This window comes from Erinaceus europaeus, chromosome 14 (genome assembly GCF_950295315.1).
Source record: "Erinaceus europaeus chromosome 14, mEriEur2.1, whole genome shotgun sequence".
In the NCBI taxonomy this organism is placed as follows: domain Eukaryota; kingdom Metazoa; phylum Chordata; class Mammalia; order Eulipotyphla; family Erinaceidae; genus Erinaceus; species Erinaceus europaeus.
In genome coordinates this window covers 3,894,197-3,913,316 of record NC_080175.1, presented here as the reverse complement: position 1 = coordinate 3,913,316, position 19,120 = coordinate 3,894,197, and the positions used below count along the sequence as shown (strand labels likewise).

At 57.4% G+C, this 19,120-nt stretch overlaps 2 protein-coding genes across 6 annotated transcripts in view; one reads left to right on the top strand and one right to left on the bottom strand.

Moving 5' to 3' along the window:
* The window catches only part of ZRANB1 (zinc finger RANBP2-type containing 1), a 37,200-nt gene extending 30,604 nt beyond the window's left edge, over window positions 1-6,596 (top strand). Inside the window, exons 6-10 of one of the 3 annotated variants that reach the window (XR_009544612.1) lie at window positions 928-1,126; window positions 2,906-3,026; window positions 4,134-4,263; window positions 4,393-4,593; window positions 5,471-5,607. Coding sequence is in view for 2 of the 3 variants with exons in the window: in XM_060171103.1 (XP_060027086.1) it covers window positions 928-1,126; window positions 2,906-3,026; window positions 4,134-4,263; window positions 4,364-4,637; window positions 4,678-4,990 (1,037 nt within the window). In the remaining variant the exon portion in view is untranslated. Of the gene's footprint in view, window positions 1-927; window positions 1,127-2,905; window positions 3,027-4,133; window positions 4,264-4,363; window positions 4,638-4,677; window positions 5,326-5,470 lie in introns of those variants that run through there. The other 2 variants (XM_016186661.2, XM_060171103.1) reach the window with 2 other exon arrangements.
* Window positions 6,597-8,436: 1,840 nt separating this feature from the next.
* The window catches only part of CTBP2 (C-terminal binding protein 2), a 95,157-nt gene continuing 84,473 nt past the window's right edge, over window positions 8,437-19,120 (bottom strand). For all 3 annotated transcript variants that reach the window (XM_060171097.1, XM_060171098.1, XM_060171099.1), the window contains 8 exons: window positions 15,560-15,714; window positions 15,317-15,461; window positions 13,309-13,515; window positions 11,745-11,959; window positions 11,521-11,651; window positions 10,942-11,069; window positions 10,722-10,839; window positions 8,437-9,773 (listed from right to left, as the gene is read on the bottom strand). In XM_060171097.1, coding sequence (XP_060027080.1) covers window positions 9,593-9,773; window positions 10,722-10,839; window positions 10,942-11,069; window positions 11,521-11,651; window positions 11,745-11,959; window positions 13,309-13,515; window positions 15,317-15,461; window positions 15,560-15,714 — 1,280 coding nt within the window. In that variant the 3' untranslated portion in view covers window positions 8,437-9,592. The remainder of the gene's footprint in view (window positions 9,774-10,721; window positions 10,840-10,941; window positions 11,070-11,520; window positions 11,652-11,744; window positions 11,960-13,308; window positions 13,516-15,316; window positions 15,462-15,559; window positions 15,715-19,120) is intronic.

The following is a 19,120-nucleotide window of genomic DNA, read 5'->3' as shown; positions in this document are numbered from 1 at the left end:
GCTCTGGAGCTGCTCTCTTTCCTTCTCTCCCCAAATCTCTTTTGGTCTGTCTCTGTTCTCTTTCCCTCTCTCTGAGCTTTGGCTTTTTCTTTTATTCCTTTTTCTGGGCCTCCAGGGCTATTGCTGGGGCTCGGTGCCAGCACTACAGACTCACTGCTCCTGGAGGCCATGTCCCCATTTTTATTAGATAGGACAGAGAGAGATGGAGAGAAGAGGGAGAGCCAGAGAGGGAGAGAGAAAGACAGACACCTGAAGCCGTGCTTCGCCGCTTGTGAAGTGACCCCCCTGTAGGTGGGGAGCCGGGGGCTCGAACCGGGATCCTTGCCTGCGTCTGTGTGTTTCACGTAGTGCACTACCACCCGGCCCCCTCTGAAAATTTGTTTTCTTTCGACCTTCTGTTGTAGCATGAGTATATTTTCACACTAAACGATTTTATCAATCACTTGTAAAGGATAGAAAAGTTGAGCATGGGGGGTCGGGCGGTGGCGCAGCGAGTTAAGCGCAGGTGGCGCGAAGCGCAAGGACCGGCATAAGGATGCTGGTTCGAGCCCCCGGTTCGAGCCCCTGGCTCCCCACCTGCAGCGGAGTCACTTCACAAGTGAAGCAGGTCTGCAGGTGTCTGTCTTTCTCTCCCCGTGTGTCTTCCCCATCTCTCTCGATTTCTTTCTGTCCTATCCGAGAACGACAACAACAGTAATAACAACAATAAAACAACAAGGGCAACAAAAGGAAATAAATATTTAAAAAAAAAAGTTGAGCAGGTCCTTTTGAATTCGGCAGGTGTTTCAGCCCTACCCCAGCTGGCCGAGTTCGTCTCGGTGCTTGTTGACTAGTTCCCGTTGACACTGAGTGCAGGCGCCACCCTCTGCGGTGGTTTTTCGTCGCCTGGGCAGGGAGCCAGCATGCTACTCACTTTCTCTCATTCAGAGCTGGAAGAGGAGTCTCCAATCATAAACTGGTCCTTGGAACTGGCCACACGTTTAGATAGTCGGCTCTATGCACTTTGGAACCGGACCGCTGGAGACTGCTTACTGGACTCGGTACTCCAGGCGACCTGGGGCGTTTATGACAAGGACTCGGTGCTGCGGAAAGCCTTGCATGACAGCCTTCACGACTGCTCACACTGGTGAGTGGGCCGGGGGTGCGCGCCATGAACTCCCCCCCCCCCCCCGAGTGCGGGGATGCTCGCCTGTGAGTCTGTCTGGAAGCTGGAGGGAGAGAGACTCGAGTCGTGGGGCTGCGTGTGGGTGGGGGTGGTCTCGCGACTTTCTGTGGAGTTCACAGTGGGAACATTGCAGGATGGAGCGGCAGCCTTACACTCTGATACGGTTAGTTCATTTTGTCCATCTTTTAAAATTTCTCTTTAAATCTTTATTATTGGATAGAGACAGAAATTGAGAGAGGAGGGGGAGAGACAGAGACCCCTGCAGCCCTGCTTCACTGCTCATGAAGCTTTTCCCCTACAGGTGGGGACCAGGGGCCTGAACCTGGGTCCTTGTGCACTGTGATGTGTGCGCTCAGCCAAGTGCACCACCTGCCCCTCCTCCAGTTCCTCCATCTTTCTGAGAGGATGCTGCGTTGTACTGAGATGGTTCTCCTTTCTGAGACACTCTTAAGACCACATTTAAAAAAAAATTTTTTTGCAAAGGTTCTAACCCACAAAACGTGTGTGTGTGTGTGTGTGTATATATGTCTATGTATATGTGCCTGTTATCTCTCCTGCCTCCTGAGCTGTTGTCGCCTTTTCGTCACACATGCCCCATCTCTGCATGCACAAACACTGACCCACACTGACCCTCGCCAGTCAAGTGCTGTGCGTCGCGAGGCTGTTCCTGTTGTAGCTCAACTTGTAGCTCTCAGGGGCAAGGCCGTAGAACTGAAAAGAACAGATTGAACCAGAGGGGCGACCCAGCGCACACACGGGCCTGAGCTTGCTCTCTGTGACGCAGCTGGTACCATATGCAGGAAGATAACGCGAGGCTGGGGAGACAGCAAAGGGCTACGTAGGCCAAAGACTTTGCAGACCTGAAACTGAGCTCCAGGCCCAGCCCCCAGCGCCACCACCAGCCAGGGGTGAGGGGCGAGCGGCTCCCTCTTTAACAAAAACAAAGGGAAAACAAGTCACAAGGAGACCGGCCCTGCTCTGAAGAACCGGCCCTGCTCTTCCCTCACGCCTCCTGGCCCAGTGGCCGCGCTACTGCTGTGGGCACTTAGGGTCCGTGGGCTTCAGTAGGAGGGCGGTCTAGAAGCCTGACACAGACTGAGTGAGCGGAAATCCTCTCTGGAATCTGAAAACGAAGGCAAAATGATGACTTCCTAAGAGCGGATTTGGAGATCAGAAGCGTAATGCAGCACAGAAGCGCAGGTCTTAGCATTGTTCTGCTTGGCTCTGTTTAATTTTGCACTCCATGTGAAAGAATAGATTTTCCTTATCCGTTCCAAGCTCTCTGTTCTCTGCTAGGCTGTCACATAGGCGGCTTCTAACTAGAGTGAAGGCGGTGGTGTCTGGCTACCGTGTGAGGGAGGGGGCCCGTTCATGTGACGAAAGATGCCGAGGGCACGTCCGGCGTTTCTCTTGCATGTGGCCACGCGGTGAGGACCGTGGGCCCCTTTGGCTTCACCTGCTGCGCCAGTTGGTGGCTTGGGGCTGTTTCGGTTGCGCACCCGTGGCAGGCAGTTGGAGTGACTGGTCCTGGCTGGTATTTGGAGTTGTGATGAAACATTGGTTTCGTCTGAGGACGTGTTGGACGCCGTCTGCTAGCAGGATGGACACACTGTGATCAGGCCAGTTGATCTCAATAAAGTTGCCAGTCTCGTCACGTAGGTGTCTTAAAGGTGACATTAATTAAAGAAATGATTAGATGTCCTTCTACAGAAGGCGTGTTTTCTGTTGTTCATCTTTTAGGTTTTACACCCGTTGGAAAGATTGGGAATCCTGGTATTCTCAGAGCTTTGGCTTACACTTTTCCCTGAGAGAAGAGCAGTGGCAAGAAGACTGGGCGTTCATACTTTCTCTCGCCAGTCAGGTAAGCGCGCGGGGAGCTCACGCCCGGACTGACGCCCTCAGCGCGGGTGAGCGTGTGGCTCCAGGAAGTCTCCTGGCGGCCCCGGGCGTGCTGCCCTGGGCTCTGGCCGTGACCGCCGTGACGGCGAAGCAAGCGGCTGTCCCCTGCCGCCTGGGGTTCTCGCGCCTGCCGGACTCCGGCTGTCTCCCGCCCCTGGCAGACGCATCTGCGGAGGTGCCGAGCCGAGCCTGGGCTCCTCCTCGCTGTGTCCGCCCGCCCAGCAGGCTGGAGGCTTGCTCCCTGTGTCCGAGGGGCCTTGCCCGAGACCAGCAGGCTGGGGCCAAGGAGTGGGTGACCTTTCCAGCGCACTTGGGATGAACTTTTCCTTGGAAACGAACTGTGTGGTCATCCCAGTCACTCCAGGCTCGATGCTCGTTTCACTCGTGAATGTGAGGCCTGCCCGGTAGAAAGAGCACAGTCCCAGTGTCTGCTCAGCAGCTCACCCTTCCCCTTGCGGACGGCCCCTCGATTCATTCGAACCCCTGTGGGCCATCTGGATTGGGATGGCAGGAGCCACGGTGCCTTGTCAGACAGGGAGAGCTTGTGCCCTGAAAATGTGTTAGGGCTTCATTGTTGGGGGCAAGTACATTTGTCACTTCCTACAGGTAGGCCACCTGGTTGTCCATGGTGCTTTCACAGAAAACCCAGTCAGAATTTGACTGTGTAAGTCAAGCAGCATTGCTCTTTGAGTCTCGTTGTAGGTAATCAGGTCCCCACCTCCCACGCCCCCCAGCACTGCTCAGCTCTGGCTGATGGTGCTGGGAATTGAACCTGGGACTTCGGAGCCTCAGGCGTGAGAGTCTCTTTGCAGAACCACTATGCTGTCTGATTACCCCTGCCCGGTAATCAGTATTTTTGTACATCCATTGGTTCTGGATGGTGGAGCTACCTCCATATGAAATTTGTAGACTGTTAGAGGTTGACTGGACTTTACTGCGTGAGGCGCCCTTATAAAGAGTCGCTATGTCCTCAGGAGGGCAGCGTTGCGCTTTGACACAGCCTGTCGTCCAGCGTGGCCGCTGTCTGTCTCTCATCTGCTGGCTTTCTTTTCTTCTGCTTGCTGTGCAGCCTGGAGCCAGTTTGGAGCAGACGCACATCTTTGTACTTGCACATATCCTTAGACGACCAATCATAGTGTACGGAGTCAAATACTACAAGAGTTTCCGGGGCGAAACTTTAGGATACACTCGCTTTCAAGGTAAGCCCTGGCCACGGGGCCGTCTGCCGGGGCAGGGGCAGAGCTGAGCTGTGGCGGTCAGGGTGCCACCCGCAGCTCCCTCCCCTTGCTCTCCCCGTAGGTGTTTATCTGCCTTTGTTGTGGGAACAGAGCTTCTGTTGGAAGAGTCCGATTGCTCTGGGCTACACCAGGGGCCACTTTTCCGCTTTGGTTGCCATGGAGAACGAGGGCTATGGCAGCCGAGGGGCCGGTGCTAACCTCAACACGGACGACGACATCACCATCACCGTCCTGCCTCTGGTGGACAGCGAGAGGAAGCTGCTCCACGTGCACTTCCTGTCTGCTCAGGAGGTGAGGAGCCGGGGAGGGAGGGAGGGAGGGAGGGAGGGAGGGAGGTGTGGGGTCACGTGCCGTGTGGCTCCTGGCCCCGGTCAGAGGCTCTGCCATCGGGCGCAGGGCAGGGGTGGCGAGGGAACTGCCAGGGGCGGGAGTGGGGCAGGCACCACAGGCAAAGCGGAAGGTCCCCTCACAGTCTGGGGAGACTTGTGCCAGGCCCCGAGCCAGGAAGGCGGTGCCAGCAGGAGAGAAGGCCCAGGAGAGAAGCGCCGGGCCACTGCTGTTAGACGCCCCCGGGAGAGGGCAGAGACGGCAGGTGGAGGCCACAGTTGACACGGGAGTGTGCAAAGAAATGCCCAGAAGCCCCGGTTCTTGGGAGAGTACTGGCTGGCCTGTTCATTCCCTGGGCTGAGAACTGTCAGGAAACCTTTAAGCACGACACAGGAAGTAAAAGCACAGCCCGTCGTTCCGGCCACCGCCTTCTGCGCACACCTGTCACGCTCTTGAAGCTGCCTGCTTGTCCTGGCCCTTTCTTTGCCAGGAGCTAGTTCCCAGAGAAGGAAGACCCGCTTCCTTACGAAAGGAGCAGTATTCCGGGTTGACCCTCCGCTAGGCTACTCTGGATTCCTTCACGGGTGTCCTTCTGTATTTAAGCAGAACTAGAGTGGGATCACAGAACTGAGGAGCTCGAAGCCCTGTTGGAATTGGGGAGAGCACGGTGGTCACAGAGGCGCAGGCCAAGGCTCGGGGTCAGTTCCCTCACACCACAAGCCGCGGCCGGGCACTACTTGCTTGCGTTTCAAGGGGCGGGAACCGCAGGGGTGACGCGGGCCTAGCCCGAGGCTTGACGCCGCTGTCATGCCGCCTTCCTCCCGCCCCTGTCCTCTCAAAGCTAGGTAACGAGGAGCAGCAGGAGAAGCTGCTCAGGCAGTGGCTGGACTGCTGCGTGACCGAGGGGGGCGTGCTGGTGGCCATGCAGAAGAGCTCGAGGCGGCGCAGTCACCCCCTGGTCACGCAGATGGTGGAGAAGTGGCTCGACCGCTACCGCCAGCTCCGGCCCTGCACGTCCCTGTCGGACGGCGAGGAGGACGAGGACGACGAGGACGAGTAGGGCCGGGGAGCGGAGACCGCGGCAAGCAGAGAGCCTCGGCCCGGGGGGCCCCTTCCTCACCGGAGGCGCGCGCGAGGAGAGGAGACAGAACTGCGGCCGAACTAGTTTGTGAACAAACTAATTTGATTAAGACAGAACCTTTTTCCTTTCAAATCGTCAATCTGTCTGTAAAGCAACGCATGTGGTTGTGTCAGAAGTCTCGTCCCAGGAGAAGTCGTGCCAGCAGCATCTTCATTTTTCTCCAGTTCTTCCCAGCACAGGCACCCAGAGAAGCACATGGCAGGGCACAGTGCTCCTTTCCTCAGCAGGGCTGGCCTTCTGCCCCCGCTGCCACACACAGCCTCTTCAGTGAGTCTCACGAGAGTACCACATCTGGACGACTGTCTGTGCCAGCCACCCGCAGCCAAACGAGAGCAGCTTCTGGTCTATTAAGCACCTAGCTCTCGTGCCCGGTGGAATCAAACCGCGAGCAAAGTCGACGTTTCTTTTTTCTTTTTTCTTTTTGGCCCTTATGTGGGCGGGAAGGGATTTTGGTTTCTATTATTGGTTTTGTCGAAGTTTTCTGCCACGCCCCTTCTAGTATATAGGTATTTATTTGTTTGGAAGAGTTCCCTTGCTGCGAGGGCTCTTAGACCAGACTTCTGTTTGTGAATAGGTAATTCCTGGATGTAAATTAGGGAAGCGCTTGGAGAACAGGCCCATGTGTAATGCAATGAATTGTGTGGAATTCACTCACTCGACTCGATGGACAATGTCATATTCCCAAGTCGCCACGCAGAGTCTTTGGATTCTCACTGTCGTCCGTCACCGACTCTGCTCTAAGCAAACCGTGTAGGAAGGCATGCCTTTGCTCGGGCCAATTGGGAATGTCAGTTTAACGCAGAATAAAAGATCTACAAAGCAGCAAGGTGGTGAGTGCATTGTGTGGCGGGTTTCTCAGTCGCTCTGAGAACGTTTGCATGCGGGTTCACTTTGGCCGGTGCTAAAAGTTAAAACTATCATTTAAATAAAGTATTCGGGGAGTCGGGTGGTAGCCCAGTGGGTTAAGCGCAAGGATCCCGTTTTGAGCCCCCAGCTCCACCTGCAGAGGAGTCGCGTGTGTCTTTCTCGCCCCTCTCTGTCTTCCCCTCCTCTCCATTTCTCTCTGTCCTATCCAAAAACATCAATAACAACAATAACTACAACAACGAGAAACAACAAGGGCAACAGAAGGGAAAAAGCAAAAGTCTTCGACCACTTCAAGTATACTTGTAGCACTGGGCAGACTTTCAGGCGCGCGAGTGTGTGTGCGCGCGCATGCGTGCCTGTCGAGCATTACACACACCCGCACAGGGACTTCGCCCTTCCCTTGTGTGAGAGAGACTGAAAACCTTGAAATACTTAGTCTCTGTCCCCCAAGGTGTTTAGAGTGTGTTAACATGTGCAGAATCTCCTTAAGTGTCGTGTCTTCAGTCATTCAGAGTTGTCCCTGGTCTTGCAGGAAGCATGCTTTCAAATTTGATGCCACAGAATTGAATGTGGACAGAATGATGGTAAACTGTTCAGAGAGACTAACATGTTTTACTTCAACTGTGGTTTTTTTTTTTTTAAGGGGGGCACTGACTACTTAGCATAGCACCTTGAGTAACTTAATTTCCACGTGCCGGGGTGGGGGTCCTGTTTTAGGTAACGGCCTGCTAGGCAAATTCCTCCCCAATTAAAGAGCCCAAGATGGGGGGCCAGGTGGTGGCGCACCTGGTTAAGTGCACCCATTACAATGCGGGCCCGTGTGCAGAGGGCCTTCGCAGATGGTTAAAACCAGCTTGCAGGTTCTCTCTCAAATTTCTGTCCTGTCAAAAGAAAAATGGGGGGGGGGGGGAGCCAAGGTGAAATGCCTGGGGGAGGTGCTGACATCGAGTTGCTGGGTGGTGGTGGTGGGGTCTGCACTGCAGGCCGCAGGCCTTTGGGTGTGCTGGTCGGAGAGTACTCCCCCAGCCCGCCCATCTGCATCTGACCAGCGACCACATCTGGTGTTAGCAGGCGCTGCCTGCCTCCCTCCCTGTGGGAGTCAGATGAGTGCGTTCCCCAGCTCCTCGCAGGCGGCGCTGTAGGACGAGCGGCAGCCTTACCGACTGGACTGTCCCAAGACAGCGGGCGGCCTGTGCACAGCAGCCCCGGGCTGTTCCTCTCCCAGGGAGAACGCAGAGTGGCTCTAACAAAATGGAAGCCCGGGCCGGGCCGGATGCGGACCTGCTTGCCTTTATTTCCCTTGGCCAGAGGGGCCCAGGGCTCATCTCCCTTATCGCACAGCCCACCGACGATACTTGGACAAGGGCTTAGGACAAAAGCTAATTTTGGACGACTCCTGGTCAGACAGGAGGATTGGGCCAGGCCACCATAGGGCAGACAGGTTAATCCAGTTGAGGACATTTTCTACAGAGCCACAGGAAGGGCCCAGAGGGAGTTTGGAGCCTGGGACTGGGTTAAATGCTGTTTAAAAGGAAGAGTTACTTTTGCCACTGGCCAATTTCCATGTTAAGAATCGTGAGATTTCTGTGGACCTCTGCTCTGGGGCACAGACCGCAACTCTGAACCATTTGTGCTGGAGTTCATTTCAGCCCGGGAGTTTTCATCTTAGCGGTGGCGTGACCAGAATGGAAGCATGTCTCTGTGACTCTGTTCCGTTTTGGTAGTACCCAAACTCGGGACAGGAACCGGGGACACAGCCAGTCGGGCATGTGGCTTCCTTCAAGTACAGAATGTTTAACAAATTTTTATTTCTTTTTATTGAAAACTGCACTGAACGCTAAGTGTCCACCTTTACAATAAACAAATACAGGAACGGTAACTCACACTAAAATAAAACGGATTTCTGATAGCCATTATTTTTCCGTTTGGGACAGTTTTAAAGTTTTTTTTTTTTGTCACAAAAACAGGAATGTACCTATACAAAGGCTCAAAATAGGCCATCTTTTCAACAAAAAGGTGATGATTCACAAAAGACTATGAATATAACATGTAACTAGTTGATACAAATCTAATAGGATTTGTTAAAATCAGTCACATCTAATAACACACCTGAAGTGTTCTTGTATAAAATATCACGTGAAGAAAAGAACTTTATCAATGTCTAAAAAAGTGGGTTTGTTCATAGACAATCTGACAAGTTACCATAAAAAGTGTTTTCCTGAGACATAAGGAAATGCAACTTATCCTTGAACTCTGTGTTCAAGACTCTCCACTCAATAAAATAGCTGGGGATCTGAAACTGAGAAAATAGATCTGAGTACAAACAGCTTGTGAAACTTAATACTTTTTTTTCCTTATTATTATTCTTTTTTTTTTTTGTTTTTTTTTTGCATCATCAGAGTGTTACGGAACTCAAAGCCAACTCGGCCGCTTAGTTCACAGTTCCGAAGGGGAGAGAGAGACTTGGCCCAGCGGCTGCAGTCTTCAGCCCTGTGCGCTCACCTCCCGATTCTGCAGTGACAAGCTTCCTATTAAGCAGGAGAGGGGAGCAGCCCCCCAGTGTCCGTGCAGGGGGCCTCCTCTCAATAGACTCGGTTCACTTCCATGTTTGGAACTCCCAAGGCGACCTCTGGAGCAAGGCGCAGGACCTGCGGTGGACACAGGACTGGCAAAGGAAAAAGACCCACGCAATTCTTTCGTGATTTGATGCAGATGAGAAACTTAACACACAAGAACAGAAGCCGGTCATGAATGAACCGCGTCCCAGTCTCGCCGCACTTGCTTCCCAAAGCAGATGCCAGCTTGCGCGGCCCGTGTGGACCGCGAGCTCTCCTGGCGGCGGCATCTTAGCACCGCAGCGTCCTTCGCTCGAACGTCCGCGCTCGGCGCCCTTCCCCGCGGTCTCTTGGTCCCAGCTCATCCGGAAGGGTCCCCTCGGCACGGCACGTCACTCTGCTACTGCTCGTTGGGGTGTTCTCGATTGTCCCCGTGCTTCGTGGGCTGGTTGGGCGAGGGGGCTTGCGACGGGTGCGCCACGGTGGGCAGGCTGTGCGTGACGGGGATGCCGCCGGGGAGGATGCCCTCCATGGCAGCAGGGAGCGCCCCCGGGGCCACGCCCACGATGCCTGGCGGGTATCTGGAACACAGACATGGGCCCGAGCCCCTGGTCAGCAACCCTCTTCCTCCTCCCCGTCTGATGGGAGTGTGTCATTTCTTCCCGCTGACCCCTGCCCTCCCCAAACGAGGGAAGTCGCTAAGGTCTGATAAGATTCGAGCAACTCGCTTTGAGAACCCTGTGGACGTGAGCTGCATTCAGAAAAAAGCATCTGACACCAGAGACTCCCCATTCCGTCTCGTCTCCTTCAGTTCCCAGTCCCCACCCCGCCTCCCGGGGGTTCCACAAAAGAGCAGAACCCGGGAGTCGGGCGGTAGCACAGTGGATTAAGCACACGTGGCGCAAAGTGTGAGGTTCGAGCCCCCGGCTCCCCACCTGCAAGGAAGTCAAGTCACTTCACAAGAGGTGAAGCAGGTCTGCAGGTGTCTGTCTTTCTCTCCCCTCTGTCTTCCCCATCTCTCTCCATTTCTCTCTGTCCTATCCAACAACAAAGCAACGTCAATAATGGCAATAAAAAGGGGGAAAACTGGCCTCCAGGAGCGGTGGATTCATGGTGCAGGCACCGAGCCCAGCAATAACCCTGGAGGAAAAAAAAAAAAAAGAGCAGGACCCACAGCTTCTCTCCTCTAGGGGGAGGATCTAGTCGCCTGACACCTGCTGGGGCTCCCCAGGAGCCCCTGGCCCACTCCCTACAACACTGTGGCTGGAACACAGAAGCTGAGCTGAATGTCACCAAGACGCCCCGGGAGATCTTTCTGACCTGCTTTGGAGTTCTTGCTCTGACCACTGGGGGGTGGGGGTTGGGGGGTGGCGGCATTCCCACCCCACCCTAACCAGAACTCGTTTCTAGGCTGGATGACCCCCATTCCCGCCCCCAGCACATGACCCCCAAGGCAGTGTGCGCAGGGCCAACGGAGGGCCAGGCTGCGAGGGCCGCGCCCCAGCCCATAGAGCCCCTCCTCTGCTGACCTGTACGTGGCACCGTTGAGCTCCGGGTGAATCCCCTGCTGGTCTATTACTGACCAGGGAGCCGTGGTGACGAAGAATTCCTTGTTGACACAGTTCCGTAAGCTCTCTGGGATGCGACCTGGAGCGAGCGAGACAGGCCCTTTGGCTTTACCCCACACGCAGTGCCCCAGCTCCCCGCGGCCCTCAGCCCTGCTCCCCGTGGGAAGCTGCCCCCAGTCACCTGTGATAGCCCGGCGGATCTCGGTGGCCGCCGCCTCCCTCATCTCCAGGGAGGCCTGTTCGCTGTACCAGGCCGTGTGGGGTGTGCAGATGAGGTTCGGGGCATCTTTCAAGGGACCCTGGGCAAAGCTGGAGGAGCCGGAGACCGCAGGTGAGAAAAGTGAAGGCTCACCACCACCACCCGCCTCCCGCCTCCCACCGCCCACCGCGACTGTTCACGCTGATCCCAGGACGAGGGAGGCCCTGGCTGATGGTGGTGCTGGGGACTGAACCTAGGACCGCAGAGCCGCAGGCAGCTGTAGGACCATGATGCTGTCACTCCAGCCCCTCCATTTTTTTCCCCCCTAAAGCAACGTTATTTACTATGTGCAAGGACCTGGGTTTCAGGCCCCCGTCCCCGCATGCAAGCGGTGAAGCGGGGCTGCAGGTGTGCCTGTCTCTCTCCCTTCTCCATCTCCCCCTTCCATCATGATTTCTGTCTGGCTACCCAATAAATGATGATAATAAAAAGATATCTCCACAGGCCTGACCGCCCCGCTCCCGCCACCTCCCGGGCGCCCCGTGGCTCCAAAGTCCCCACCTGAAAGGCTCCGACTCCTGAACGTCCAGGGCGGCCCCCCGTATCCTGCCCTCCTTGAGGGCCTGGGCCAAGGCTTTCTCGTCCACCAGTCCACCGCGGGCAGCGTTCACGAGAAAAGCCCCTTGTCTCATCTACGGGGGGGAGGAGAGGAGGCGGTCACAGGGGGGTCTGGACCCACAGCCAGGCGCCAGTCTCTGCTGCAGGGCGGCCCTGGGAGCTGTCACCTGCTTGATGGTGAAGTCGTTGATGAGGTGGTGGTTATGCTCGTTAAGGTTGCAGTGCAGGGACACGCAGTCGCTCTGGTACAGCAGGTCCTGCAGGGTGTACACGCGCTGCACGCCCAGGGACCGCTCGATCCCGTCCTGCAAGTAGGGGTCATAAAAGATGACGCTGAATCCAAAGGCCTTGGCTCGAACAGCGACCGCCTGCCCCGTGCGACCTGTGCAGAGAGAGAGAGGCCGGGTGAGCGGGGCCTGCCCCGTGTGACCTGTGCGGGGGGTGGGGGGTGGTGGTGGTGGTGTCAGTGCTGGGGGACCCAGAGCGTGCGCCTCCTGCCCATGGGGGCCAGGGAGTCCCGGGCGACGGCCGCCACGCTCACTGCCCTGGGCGTCCTCCAGTGTAGTGGGGGCTGGGCTCGAACCACAGGCATTGTTTCCATTAAAAAAATTTTTATTTGCAGAGAGAGAGATAATGAAAGAGAACGGGACCACCATTCTGGCACAGGTGATGCCAGAGATTTGTTGTTTATTTATTGGACAGAGACAGCCCCAGACATCGAGAGGGAAGGAGACTCACAAAGTTTTCTCCTTGAAAGTGGGGACCCTGAGCTTGAGCCCAGGTCCTTGCACATGGTAATGTGTACACTCAACCAGGTGTACCTCCCAACACACACACACACACACACACACACACACACACACACACACACACACACACACACACACACTCTCTCTCTCTCTCTCTCTCTCTCTCTCTCTGCCACCTCCTGGGCCAGGGGATTATTCATTCACCAGAGCCCTGCTCAGCCCTGGCTCATGGTGGCGCTGAGGACTGAACCTGGGGTCTCAGAGCGTCAGGCTCTCTTTTATGCTGTCTCCCAGCCTGTGGTTTGTTTCTGTGTAAGGGCTGCTGGGGAATGGAACCAGGGCTCCATGCAAAGACAGTGCCCTGGCCTAGCCCACCCTGTTGTATATCCTGAGAGCCGGACAGACAGACAGACAGACGTCATAGCAGCTCTCCACTTCCCAAGCTGCTCCCTCCTGGTGCTGAGACCCCACGGCCAGGGATGCTCTCTTCTGGTCCCCAAGGGCTTATTTTGATTTGTTGGGCAGGCGGACAAAATCCCAAGTTCCATCCCCGCACACCCTCTGTTCCTTTGGGTGGGCACTCTCACACTCAGAAATACTAAGTTTATGAGCCACACGGGGAAAGAAAATGGCCTGTGAGACGGCAGGGACCAAACTGTGGCCAGGACTCGAACCCATGGCACTTCCCGCACAGAAGATGTGAGCTCTACCGGGTGGGCTGAGGGTGCAGGCGGTGAGGGTGTGAAACGCCAGCGGGGGCCACGGGGCTCGTGCAGCACCGTCCATGTGAGGACGCCGGCGGGTGGGTGCCTCCTGGGTCACGACCCTGCCCACCCCTCGCTTCCCGGCTCAGGCAGCCTTCCTACTCACGGCCGGAGCAGGCCGCCACCGGGGAGAGACCATTCCATCTGTCCCCACCCTGGGGGCCCAGAGACGGCCAGGCGCCTGCTCTCCGCACCCCACCTCCCTCGGTGGCACCTACCGAAGCCGATGAGGCCCAGCGTCTCCCCGCGGATGCGTGCGGCGCCCGAGGCCACCTCGCGGATCTGCTCCACGCTCTGCACCCGCGTGCCCTCCCGCAGCGCCTGGTACAGCCACGTGTTGCGCCGGTACAGGTTGAGCACGTGGCAGATGGTGGAGTCGGCCGTCTCCTCCACGGCCGCCGACGGGATGTTGCACACGGCGATGCCTGCAGGGGGGAGGCCGGGTGAGACCCCCAGGAACCCCGTGTCCCTCCCTCCCTCCCTGCGTGCCAAGAGGGATGTGTCAGGCCTGGGCACCAGGCAGGCCTGGGGGGTCTCTGGGATGTCTCCCAGCTCAGCTCCTGGGATGTGCGGGGGGGCTCTGAGTGGGGGTGAGCCGGCCCTGGCCCCGTATGTCCCTTCTGGGCAGCCGTGTGCCGGACCCCCGAGCTCCTTGCTCTTTAAAGGCAGAGCAGAAGGGTCAGAATCCACACTCGGGTCTCGGTGTGGGAGGCCTGTGCTCCCCGAACCCCCCCCTGGGGACATGACCTGCAGGGAAGGAACCAGAAACCCAGCCCCACTCTCAGGCATTTATCCAGTGGACACACGCACCCTACATACACAATCGCCCAAGAGTGGAAGCAGCCTACAGAACAGACTTCACGGAATATTACTCTGCCATCAAGAGGTACTGTGCCCTTTGGGACAAAATGGATGGAGCTGGAGGTGATATTTAGTGACTTAAGGCAACTACCAGATGGTCTCAGTCATACATGGCATCTGGAGATCTGATATACCTGAACTTGGAAGGGGCGGGGGGACAGTCAGGGAGCTGGGCAGTGGCGCAGCGGGTTAAGCACACGTGGTGCCAAGCTCAAGGACCGGCCTAAGGATCCTGGTTTGAGCCCCTGGCTCCCCACCTGCAGGGGAGTCGCTTCACAGGTGGTGAAGCAGGTCTGCAGGTGTCTGTCTTCCTCTCCCCCTCTCTGTCTTCCCCTCCTCTCTCCATTTCTCTGTCCTATCCAACAATGACATCAAGAATAACAATAACAACTACAACAATAAAACGAACAACAAAAGGGAATAAATAAGTAAATTAATACTAAAAAAAGCTGGCAAGTTAACTTTTTTATTGTTATTGATGTCATTAGATAGGATAAAGAGAAATGGAGAGAGGAGGGGAAGACAGAGAAGGGGAGAGAAAGACAGACACCTGCAGACCTGCTTCACTGCCTGTGAAGTGACTCCCCTGCAGGTGGGGAGCCGGGGACTCGAACTGGGATCCGTACACTGGTCCTTGGGCTTCGAGCCACCTGCGCTTAAACCCACTGCGCTACCGCCCGATTCCGGCAAGTTAACTTTCTAATACTGTTGACAACTATGATGGTTCTCTCTGAGAGGGAGGGTGGGGACTGTGTGAGGTGTGGAACTAAACACTATCTTCTTACTGTCCCGTAACCTCCTATGAGTAACAAATGACATGTGAAAAGAGACGGAGAAGCCTGTTGTTCCCAGGCCAGTCTTTAGAGCAGCAGGAGGCAGGCGGGGTCCTGTACCCACAGGCACCTTCCCCGGGGATCTCACAGCTCCTGACCACTCCCCCCTTCAGGACCCGGGCGGTCAGGAGGAGGTGACCAGCTCTGTGGCATTCCTGGTGACAACAGGCAGCACACCCTGAGTAACCCCCCCCGCCCCCCAAGGGCCCAGGGTCGCCCCTCCTCCGGGTGGGCAGGGAGCCATAACTCAGTGGCCAGCACGGTCCCGTTGTCATCCACAAGGCAATGGCCGGTCCCTCCCCAGACCCCACCGTGAGCCTGGTGTCGGCCCTGACAGGGAAGTCAAGCCTGAGGCATCTGACCCCCGTCTGTCACCCGATTGCTGCTGCCTCACATTTCGGGGCAAAGGGGGGGGGAAGTTCCTGACAGTTGGGGGGCCCCTCAGATGACACCTAGAGAGAGCTGACACCTCTCTAGGACGGCGGCCGGTGAGGATTCCCCTCCCCAGCGAGCACCCCGCATCCCCACTCACCCAGCTCGCCGGCGGCCTTGATGTCCACGTTGTCGTAGCCGCTGCCGATGCGCACGATGACGCGCAGGGCCTTGAACTTCTCCAGGTCCTCGCGGGTCAGCGTGATGGTGTGGTACATCATGGCGCCCACTGCCTCGTTCAGCACCTGCCGGCGGAGCAGAGCAGGGCAGGCAGGGTGGCGCGGGGCCCGCCGGGACCCGAGGCCAGGCGGGGGGGGGTCCCCGCCTGGGGGTGTGCGCCCACCTTCTCGTGGATCTCCTGCGTGGACTGCGCGTCACAGAAGGCCACGGTGGCCAGGTCCTTGAGGATGGGCATCTCCACGGTGCAGTCGCGCCCGTCCAGCAGGGCCACCAGGGGCCGGGGGTGCAAGGGGCCGTTCATGATCTGAGGGCGGATACCTGTGGGGAGGGCGGGCTCATGTCTGTCCCACGTGTGTGGGGGTCTCACCCCGGATCTCACACCTCCCCACCACCCCACAGCCAAGAGCACGGACCTCCTGGGCAGGGGGCACCTTCCCCCCCAAACCCCTGCCAGCAGGGAGGCAAAGTGAATGCCACTCTGCTGTCCCCGAGAGCCACAGAGGGTGAGGGCCAGCCACTGTGTTCACGTCAAGACAGCCCCCTCCCTGAAGCACTGGGTCCGGACAGACGGGCGCTGGGTGACACGCCCTGGCCCGTTTCCTCTGCCACCCTGAGGTCCCCACGGCAGTAGCGGCGGCTGCCCGGACCCCGGCGTCCCTGAGCTGGAGTCTCCCACTGTGACGCGGGCGACGCCAAGCTGAACCCACGAGTGTTTCTGGCGTTCTCAGGAGGTGCCCATGGCAACCACAGAGGGGGCTGTTGCTTGAGGAAAACACGGAATAGTCATCAAGAGGCAGCGTGTGGCCTCGAGAGCCCGGTCCGCCTCGCCCCCACGGCTCCCCCACGCAGGGGGCTGTCACGTAGGGTGGGGGGGGGATTCAGGCTGGCCCCCCACTACCCTCGGTCTTGGCACCATAAGGCCAAGTTCCTCCCAGAGGACAGGAAGCAGTTCCAGGCATCTGGGGCAACTGTTGTTGATATCTGCCTGCAACCCCCACCCCCCCACACAATCAGTCCCCACCCGCCCCACCCGCCCCGAATCCCAGTTGCTCCCTCCTGCCTGCCCTACAATGAGCGTGAGCACTGACCCCACCACAAAAGGTATGTGCTTGAACCCAGGGCCCCAGGCATTCGAGGTAGGAGAGCCAGTGCACAGCCCGGCCCTGTCCACAGAACAGCCTCCGCTCAGCCCCTAAGGGGGAAGGGGTCTCTACCCATCAGGTAGACACAAAGTGCTGGGGTTCAAACCCACGACCCTCCTCATGGTCTGGTGTGGACCCCCCAGACCACACTCCCTGACAGCAACATCAGACATGTGACAGCAAGCTCCAGAAAGGCAGCCAGGCTTAGCTGCGACCCTGGCCTGGCAGAGCACCGCAGTGGTTGAACCGAGACAGCAGGGGATATGGCTCCTCGCGGCAGAACCGAGAAGCGGACAAGAGACGGCGGTGGCCCTGAGCAGAGCACCAAGCAGCCTTGGCTATAGGTGGTGCCGGGAATCGAACCTGAAGCCTGCCAAGTCCTGTCCTCAGCCCTCAGGGCACATCTCTCCTGTGTGGGCTCGGCGCATCTGCCCAGACATGTGCCTGGATTGAAAACCTATTCTAGCACCTTCTGGTGGTTTCTGTGAGAGACCAACGAGGGCTGAGGGATTCGGGCTCAGTCTGGCACAGCCTGGCACAGCAGGACAAGGTCAGCCAGTAGGCTGGGGGACTGGCACCTATGGCCAGAGAAGGATGTACCACATACCTAGGCTAGTCAGACAGACAGACACACAGACAGACATGCACACACACAGAAGAGCCTGCTTCACCATCCACAGAGCTGCCCCCAGAGGGGCAGGGGTTAGCACCCAGGTAACACTTGTCGCCCCCAGAAGGTGACACCCTCCTGCCCCGGTCCCCAGGTGCGTCTCATAATGGGAGGGGAGCCACAGAGAGTCGGGGGTAGAGCTCAGTGAGAGCAAGCATGGGACTTGCAGGTGTGAGGGACATAGGCCCTTCCAGAAAGCTCTTCACGGCGGGGACACAGCTGACCCCAGGGGCCTCCAGTGCTGGCACCACAGAAAACACCGTCTGTCCCAGGGACTAGGAGCGAGAGTCACAGACACACCTTAAGGCCGGCTGTACCTACAAGAGCACCCGCCACACGGCGGACACCCTCAGCCTGTCCCAGGACACTGCCTGCAGCCACTGCCAGAAGGTTCTAGTCCTGTGCCAGGGCGGAGTGGTCTGCACGAGTGCCCACAGGCTGGGGCTGTCTCTTGCCAGGTCACCACATTTGCCAACAGGACCCCGAGAGCCACATCTGGAGCCAGAAATGCAGACATGGGGCCCCAGAGCCGGAGATCAGAAGGATTGAAAGCCAGATGCTGAGAAGCAGCGGCACACCTGGTTAAACAAATGTAGCGCTGTGTGCTCAAGGATCCGCACAAGGAACCGGATTCTAGCCCCTGGCTCCCCACCTGCAGGGGTCTCTCTGCCTCTCTCCATTTCTCTCCAATAATATGGAAAAAATGGCCACCAGGAGCAGTGGATTCATAGTGACAACACTGAGCCCCAGCGATAACCATGGAGACGGGGGCGAGGGGGGGGGGGTGCAAACATCCTTTCCTCCTCAAGACACACAGATGGCCTCTCCCGAGTGACACATTAAACCTGGGGTGCCCCTGGCCCCTCCACATGGCAGGGACTGGCCAAGCCCCAGCCATCACCCAACAGGGAGGCTGTGGAGGGTCCCTGCTCCAGCCGTGTGTGTGTGTGTGTGTGTGTGTGTGTGTGTGTGTGTGTGGCTATCTTCCCTCAATGCCACAGAGATGGGCTGCTCCCAAGTCACCAAGCACAAACAGCCTTGTCAGTGACAAGGCTGAGGGTGGCACCCAGAATGCAATGCACGAGAGGGGACAGCGAGGGCTCCCGGAGCCATCACGGGAAAGAGACATCTCTCTGCTGGCGTCTGGCTCACGGCCACACTGCGGAAACCAAAAACCGACACCTTCTGCTTGTGCTGAAGGCTGGCACTCCGGCTCCAAGAACCATCCCCCCACCCCCTAGCCGGGACCCCTCTCCCCAAACTGCCCCCAGGTGGGTGCTACGTGAAGCCAAGCAGGGGAGAAGGTGGCGGCTCCCCAGGCCCCCCCAGAAGCAGGGAGAGCCGGGGAGATAATCTTTCCCCAGCTTAGGGCCGGTCCTTCCCGTTGCCTAGCAACACGTAATTAAGGAATATGCTTTCAGATCCGCTTTGCAAGCCGGGCCATTATCAGATGAAATTACTGGAGCAACAAATGTCATCGCCATGCAAATGAGGTGGCTGCAGAGGAAGAATGTTGGGGGTGTGTGTGGGGGGAGGCAGAAGGCACAGCTCCCCCACAGGGAAAAAAATACCAACCCGACCTCACCCACCATGCCATCAGGGTTCAGGAAGGAACGTTGGGTGTGCGCACACACATCAGAGATCTCTTGGGGGGAGAGAGACCTAACACTCTGTCTCCCTTTGGAAACTAGGCCCTGTGGTCAGCTGAGAAGGCACAAGGAGCATTTTGGTTTCTCAGAGTTGCCTGCTAAGGAAGCTTCCACTGAGTGAATGATTCTCACTCCACAGATCAGGGCAGGGCCAGGCCTCAAGGCCAGGTCCCCCCCCCCACGCCGTAGTGAGAGGCCTTATTAACCAGACACACTTTTACTTTTCACCCTCATCTTCACCTCACTGCCTCCACCCTGTGTTG